General features: G+C 45.0%; 1 protein-coding gene across 1 annotated transcript; it reads left to right on the top strand.

The window, feature by feature from the left end:
* Window positions 1-2,313: 2,313 nt before the first annotated feature.
* On the top strand, window positions 2,314-7,041 carry T265_02345 (hypothetical protein; the record flags this gene model as incomplete). The annotated part of the gene is made up of 2 exons (XM_009166559.1): window positions 2,314-2,587; window positions 6,201-7,041. The coding sequence occupies 2 exons, from the start codon at window positions 2,552-2,554 to the stop codon at window positions 6,900-6,902; spliced, it is 738 nt and encodes a 245-aa protein (XP_009164823.1).
* Between the last annotated feature and the right edge of the window lie 1,031 nt (window positions 7,042-8,072).

Raw genomic sequence — 8,072 nt, 5'->3', positions numbered from 1 at the left:
AAAGACGGAACAACATCCATAAACTATCGGAGAACCGGTCTCGTGAACGTTGCCCGGAGAATCTTTGCTTCTGTGCCCAAAAGTTTTTTGGAAAGCACGGGACTCTCGAATGCGACCCAACCGAGTGTTCTTCGTCCTGTGAAGTGCTAATGAACCAGACATCCACCCTACTTCTAATTTTGAAACATCACACTAAATTCAAACAACAAACCATTACTTTATTGGATTTCGCACCACGTTCGATTCTGCCCAGCATCAGTGATTGCCGACTGTCTTTCAGCCAAACTCACTGATTTATTCAGGGTTATAAAATGTCAGCGAAGGCTCGGCTTTGAAATTACACTGAATGGACTTTTAAGTTTGATTTCAGACGAAGACCTGGAACTTTATAATTGACTGGACAACACAAAAAGCGCTAGAGGGATACTCTGACGTCCAGCTAAACCAAGACATTTGGATTTCAGACTCCAAGTATGCTCATGACATTGTCCCGCTTTAAAAAGATACTGGTCCTTAAATCTTTCCTGATCATGACTCATCAGACTGAGGATCAGCGTCAATCAGACAAAATTCTTCACTCAACTAAGTACTTAACTGAGAGTCTTTCGCGTAGAGTATTAAATCGAACGCGTCACTGCATTCCACTACTCGAGTTTTATCGTTCAATCCAATAGACAAGCTAAAAAAGATATTGACCCGTGTATCGATACAGCGGGTTACGCCTTTATGCAACATATAAAGACCTTCGGGAGAACTGAAATCATTTTATGCGTTTGAGCGTAGCGGCGACGCACCCACTTCCTACTTACAGCTATGAAACTTGATATAAGACACAAACTCGATCGTTAGTGTCTACTGTCCATTCTGAACATGCGATCGCTCGACAAAATATCCAGTTCAACGGTCAACTAACAAGGCTGTAACATCTCACGCCCCAGGCAACCTCTGCTACCTTTCGTGGGGAAAGGCCACGATTCAACAACGAGAACTGAGGGTGACTACCATCGCTGCTCCGGGGTGTTCTTACCCCCTGGCTCGTGTCTACCAGATTCCCATTGCACATGATTAGAAATCTACCTGACACAGCAAGTAACCGATCAATTAGCGAGCATATTGAAGCTGCTCAGCCTTGCTACTCAAGTTGAGTGGAATGAGAGTGAGAATCTGTTTGAATAGGTTTGCAAAGGATGGCGGGTCATCCCCGCTGACTCCGTCCCATTCTAACTTAATACCTGACTGTGTTTATTTTGATGCTCTCGGGAAATGTTTGCACATTGCTCCTTATCATTTTCTGTGGAAACATAGGGCGTTTTTATAGTGAGGTGTTACTTACACTTGACTAGGGTATCCTTTCTCAGTGATTGTATGAAGTTAAGTTTCAACATCCGCTATTGTTTTCCTCTTCTTGTCAGTGCTGACGATTTGAAAAGGCACACTCTGCTGCTTTCCGACATCTTGCCAACTGTTACCGGGTCTTGAACTTGGTTCTTCCGGTGTGTGGCCAGCCTGCGCAGTATCGCACACTAGGAGCTAAGGCTATCAGCCTGATATCACGGTGGCTCCCACAGATATCACTTTCCTACACGGTCCGAAGCATGGAAGACAACTTCATCACAAGGGCACAAGCCACGTGGGCCCCATGGTTCCCACTTTTTGTGATTACTAACTCACGTCACAATTCGGTTTTCATTGTGTTCACACTAGTCACGTTCCACTCATGTTCACTCACCGTTTCGGTTTTGCTTAGTTGAGTACTGATGGTTTCTACCAACTGTTTGTATGTGGCTTGATTACTCAGTTGGAAAAGGATGAGACCGCATATCCCCTAAAAATTCCCCATTTGCCTAGTTTTCCTTATCCGCCAGCACTATTTGTTATCGCGTTAGCGTGTGGTGGTTCTCGCCCTACTAACATTTCAAATGATGACATGGAAGCAGCCGGAACCGCTGAATCCGACTACGTAGACTCTACTTCACAAAATAAAGTGAACTGAGCTAAACTCAAGTAAACCGTGTTCGGTTTGCTAAAAACACATGTGTAGCGGTTGTTAGGTGGATGGATAAAATGTACCGTGCGATTGATTGGCGACACAAGCACCTTTCTGGACAGGTGGTTGTCACTTCATCCTTCCAGATTACTCAGGATTATTTCTGCCTCAGTTAGCTTTTGTCTATGTGGATATAGTGAGCTTCCGACCACGTCATGACCCATCACCATCGACAGTCACGGCCACATCCATGATAAACCAAGGAGTCAATTATCTTTCATATTCAACTGGTATGTTTGCACATTTAGTTTATTGTGTCACTGGGACGGAAATTCACTGTCAGAAAGTGGACTCGGTTTTTATTTCACGCAAAACGAGTTTATTTATGATGCCTACGTATCCACACACTAATGAGAGGTGGGATTACTTAGATACATTACCAACATCCCGTTGACAGCTAGCTGCGCAATCAGTCATGTATTTTCTGTTTTCAATTACAGGTTCTTACTACCCCTTGATTAACGATTGATCATTAACTAGCTTGAAGCTTCTTCACGATACACCATGTCAGATGGCGTTTCGATAAGTCGTTTAAGCGTGGTAAGTCCCCAATAGTCTCTCATGTTCTACTCTATTTCCTTTATTTTCCAAAGTCTAAGGGTAGAGCCAACTTACCTTAGTAGCCCTGAACAGGTGGATGATAATGGGTACCAAGACGGATTCACGCAGTTTCCCGAACCGACATTCTAACCTGTTATTTTTGCTTCACCCTTCCGTAATTTACGGCTAATAATTCCCGTTATCTATTTTCTTACTTCTCAATCATGCATCCACCCTAGTGTCTCTTTTGTCTGTCTTTCTAATGGGATAGTTGAGGCTGCATTGGTCAGAGGCTGAAAACGTGTCGATTTTCGCAGAGAAGCTTCTGTTCCACACCCCGTAGCTAAGCAGGTTTTAGGCATTCATTAACTACTCTTAGAGAAGCTGATGTCACGCCTACGCCACAGGTGACGTAGGTTCGCACAAGCTGCTCTGGCTTTCCCAATCCGGATGGTAATTTCATCGTTCGCCAGACCACCGGGACTGACACAGCTGCCCAGGTAAACAAATTTGTCTACTACCTCAATCAGCTTCTCTGTCAAGGGTCGAGTTTACAATGCTGCGGTGCACTCCATATTACTATATGGATCAGAAACGTGGCCGCTGCGCGCCGAGGACGTCAAAAGACTTTCAGTGTTTGACCATCGGTGTCTTCGGAGCATTGCCCGAATCTGGTGGGAACACCGGATCAGTAATTCTGAGGTACGTCGAATGGTATTCGGGAGAAATAACTCACCCTCGATAGATGAACTGATCACACTGCACAGGTTGCGTTGGCTTGGCCACGTGCTGCGTATGCCAGTCGACCGACTTCCTCGAAGGGCTCTTTTCGCCCAACCATGTGAAGGGTGGAAGAGAGCCAGAGGCGGTCAAACAATGACTTGGCAGCGAAGTATGAAGGCCATTACCAGCAAACTCAGCTGCGCTGGTCACTGCCGTCTTCCTGGATGGGGACCCCGAGACGGGCCACATCAATGGCTAGAGACATTATCAGACATGGCCCAGTCGCGCCCTCAATGGCGCTCATGCATCAAAGCTATTGCCTTCAATGCATAGCTCCTTTTCCACCCACCCCCGCTTGACAACCCACTGACAGTGCTGGATTTATGCACCAATTTACCAGCTCGCGCGTGCAATGCGCAGCTACCTACCCCCTCCCCCAAATCATCGGTGAACGAAACTGTGGCAGCTACAACCAGTGTACGACCAGTACGCGGTTCTTACAGCTGACAATGATGGTGATAATGAACTACTCTTAGATGACAGATTCCCCCAGTCGTGACCACTGTCCAACTCGACACATCCGACGCCAGGTAAAACTGGGTCTCCTCCCAGGCTGAGAACCTTGTTGGGTCCAGAAGCAGGAAGCAGAGGATGCTGGGGATGTCCGATGGTTCCGCTAGGTTCTTTTGACAGGTCTTCAGGAAGCTTTTGCCAGTGAAACAATCAGTGACTACCATGGCATTCCTATATCCAAGAAAAATGAATGTCTAAGCTTCTGGGCAGAGTAATTCGAGCAATAATTCGGTCAGTCATCTGATGCTTCTCTGCAGGCCGTCACCCTTTGACTGAAACATGGACTCTGACTATGGGCACCCCTTCAATTTCAGAAGCGTCTTAGTGTATATTTCTACTCAAGCGTCACCCTGTTCCTTATCCAGAAATCCTTCCACCTGCTCTGTTCACGGACTGCAGAGGACCCCCAATTCACTGTCTCTCTAAACTATTCTGCGTCTACTTGGGATAAAGAGGTCTCCCCAGGCAAGTGGAGTGTGTCGATAATAGTGCTTATCTTCAACAAATGGTACCCACTATGAATATAGTAACCGAGAAGTTTCAATTTGATCTCGTTGTGGTAAGGCTTCTTAGTGACTGTTTTTTTTGTTAAGGTAGTACGCTGGACCTTAACCCGTAAGCATCAAGTGGGATTTCGACTGAGTTAAGGCCGAATTGACCACATGTTCACATTTAACGGGTATTAGAGCCGTGTATATGTATGGATGACCCTCGGTTTTGGTGTACCTTGACTTCAGGTGTGCGTTCGATTCTGTAGAGAAGTCACTGACTCTTCTTCAACCTGGAATGCTTTGGGCGTTCATGAGCATAGTCCAATCCTTATATTCCCACACTTCCGGGCTTGATAACTTATAAATCTTTCTAAAGACCTCCCCACGAAAGTGGCGTCCGCAAAAAGTGCCCATTTCCTCTCTTTCGTTTAATTTCTGCATTCGTGAGCCATGCGTTGGCGTTCCTCTGAAACCCCGGCGTTCAGCTAGTTGCTGGTGAGAACCTGGAGTGCGCAGACGACGTCGTCATGATCTCTGAAGGCGCTGTTGAATAAGCTGACCATCATACCATCTTTCGGCAACCAGCTTGCACCTTCAAAGTTCAATGTCACGTTTCAGAACGTGCAGTCTCTAAACACATTCCGTACAACCTACGTTCAAAGTTTACTAGAACCATTCGTCGCTTAGTGATTTTCAGCTACCATATCTGTTCCTTGACTACTTTTTTTCCGTCTTCCGAGATGCATCTAAGAGTTGGGTAGATTTTACTGGGCTGTGAGTCGGAAGCCCATAGTTTATTTCATCCCTTATAAGTTCCGATGGAGTCTAAGTAAAGTTTTGGTTACTCCAAATCCTAGAGCTGGAACTATCTGTGCATTTTTCCATGAGAAACTATTCACTTTGTACGAATAAATATGTGGGAAAAATTCAGCTCAGTAACATCGTTCGTGATTCTAGCTGTAAGAGATGTTCGCAGTGGGATTTTACCAGCTTACGTGCGCCACGAATAGTAATCAGTCTGTGAGGTGGACGGTAGAGTGCCGTGTCATTTGTCGCTTTTTCGGTGGCTTCCACTGATTCCGTGTTCCAGCCCACTCATCTGTCCTCTTAACCTTAGACCCATTGTTTATCCATTTAGGTTTTCCTGCGAAGGACGAGATCATAAATGTGTCGCATGGTCTGAACAGTAAAACGCCAGTTATTTTCAAGGAATGCGGTCATCCCACCGTCAAAGCACTGTTAGGGTTTTCTCTGCCATTGGACACAAAGCAGCCTTTCGTAGAGTCCACTATCCAACTGTTGACCTAGTTGATACTTTTGACTTTCCCAAAATCCCACGCAAACCCGTATCTGCTAACGTGAATTGAAGTTAACTACAGTTGTCACCAAGATATTCACATTCTCCGATTCCTGGAGTCGACAGTGTTGGTAGATCCCCTTTCAGGGACCGTGGTTGTGTGGCTCAGATCTTCACTTTTCTTCAGCGTTTGGTACACATCTATTCAGTAGTGTACACATCCGACAAGGAGGAACTTTTCTGGGTATATTTTTCGGAAAGGCTTAGCGTAAGCTTCTACTCCATTTGGTTCAGTGTTCTAGCTAATTATTCGTAGTGAACACGTGTCTGTGTGCTATACTTGTTTCAACGCGTAGAACGGAAACAGTATTCTTTTTTCGTGCTCCTTTTTCGCGAATTTGTGATGGGCTGTGGGTTTATTTATCCTGGGCTACTGTTGAATTGCTGTATATCCAATGCGTTTATTTGAACATATAGACTAATAGTTTTTAAAGCGAATCTCTTTAACTTGTTTGTAAACTCATTCTAGGTAAAATGTCTTGGACCTCGTCTCGTACCTTTTTTCAAAACATTCGCCCTATTTTACGTCATCTATCCGGAGCATGAGACGTCCGTCGGATACGCCTTTTTAAAGTGTGCACCGATCCTGTGCCTCATCGGATTCGTGCTCATGTACGGCTTGCGAATACCGCAAAAGGAAGCCTACGCTATGAAGGTTTTATTGGGATTAGCTTTCTCTTGTATTGGAGATGCATGTCTTGAGTTTGGACGCAACGGATTGAAATTGGGCATGGGTTTCTTCGCAATGGCCCATCTTCTTTACGTAGCAGCATTTGGATTTCGTCCGCGCGCCGTACAGCTTCTAATTCCCTTACTATGTGCCCTCGGCGTAGTACTGTCTTACTGTTTCAGTCAACTCACAATCGACTTCAAAGTATTCTGCGCCATATATGGGACTATTCTTAGCCTGATGATATGGCGTGCAGGTGCGCAACTGTTCACTCGTGATGGATTGCTCATTCCCTGGACATCAATTTCACGTGCTCTTGGCGCAGCGCTTTTCGGACTCTCCGACACGCTTCTTGCCTTCGAACTTTTCCGTGGACCGGGAACAAAGCTGTCTTTCCTCATTCTTCCGACTTATTATGCTGCTCAGATGTGCATCACTGTTTCTGTTGTTGACCGGCAACTCGTTTCCCTCAAAGCAGGAGCTACGCCCAATCAGAGCTAATCTGCGTTATAAACCACAAAACAACTTTCCTCTGGCAACCCTGGTGGTTCGTTAGCTTCTCATCCTATTCGGTTTTAATTACCATAACTCTCCATTATCCTTCATCCTTGTGATGTTTAATTATTATTGAGTTGATACGACTGTTTCTTCGTGCTGATTTATTGCATGCTGTTTGCTTGTTGTTTACTGTTTGTGTGGTTAATTCCAATTCAGCTGGAAAATCGGGCCCTTGTGCAGCTACCCAGAAATTTTGCATTAGAGCTTTGCTGCGCGGAAAGTTCAACGGTTCGGTGATCGGGATGGTTTATTGGTTAGGGCGACAGTTGTCAACCAAGAACTCCATCATTCTAACCCACCCCCGACTTTAAGATCGTTTCTATTGTATCTTTGTGTCACCACTGACATTATCCCAGTGATGACACTTTGAGTTGCCCGGCGGCTCTGCACCGAAATGTGCAGCAGCTGATTGCCATTCTTACAAGGAAGAAATGTACTGACATGTAGTTTTCTCAGTAACTTCGAAAATAAATGTAGCACGAAGAAGTAGCTCGTGATGTCAAGTCAAATCAACAGGCAACAATGCTGTTTTCCCTTTAACGTGAACTGAGTAACGCTCCTTTGCGTTTTTCCGCAAACTGAAGGTTGTGTCCTTTGGAGATTCTCTCGGACGGACAAGTTCTTTACCTCTAGGGCGTAAGCTGCCAATTAATTCTGGTGGTAATCCGTGTTATTGATGATCTCGTGTCTCGTTCTTGTTCTCAACGCCGCAGAAACTAAATCCGCGTACAATGTGTCTCGCTTTGGTTGATGAAATTTGTTTTGAAAAGCGACCTGGTTGATCCCTACTAAGTGGGTATTTTTGTACTCGGACTGCACAACTTTCAACTGCTTACGAGGATGCTCATTCCACCACTTACTCCACTGAACGAGTATACGGCGCAAAACTATTTCTATGGCAAGTTTAGCGTATAGAGAAGAACTTATCGAGTAAACCAGTTTATTTCAGTACTCTGTAGCCATTCTTTGAGAATAATCATCACAGGTTACCTCGTCAAGTGTTTGCATACATTCCAGTTCAGAGTCAAATAAGCTTACTGACGGATTATAGACAAGCAACTAGACACAGATAGGTGAAATCCTCACGAAGACCAAATTTCATCACATTTGTGG

Source organism: Opisthorchis viverrini (genome assembly GCF_000715545.1).
Source record: "Opisthorchis viverrini unplaced genomic scaffold opera_v5_28, whole genome shotgun sequence".
Taxonomy (NCBI): Eukaryota; Metazoa; Platyhelminthes; class Trematoda; order Opisthorchiida; family Opisthorchiidae; genus Opisthorchis; species Opisthorchis viverrini.
The sequence above is the reverse complement of the archived record's forward strand: the minus strand, read 5'-3'. Positions and strand labels throughout refer to the sequence as shown.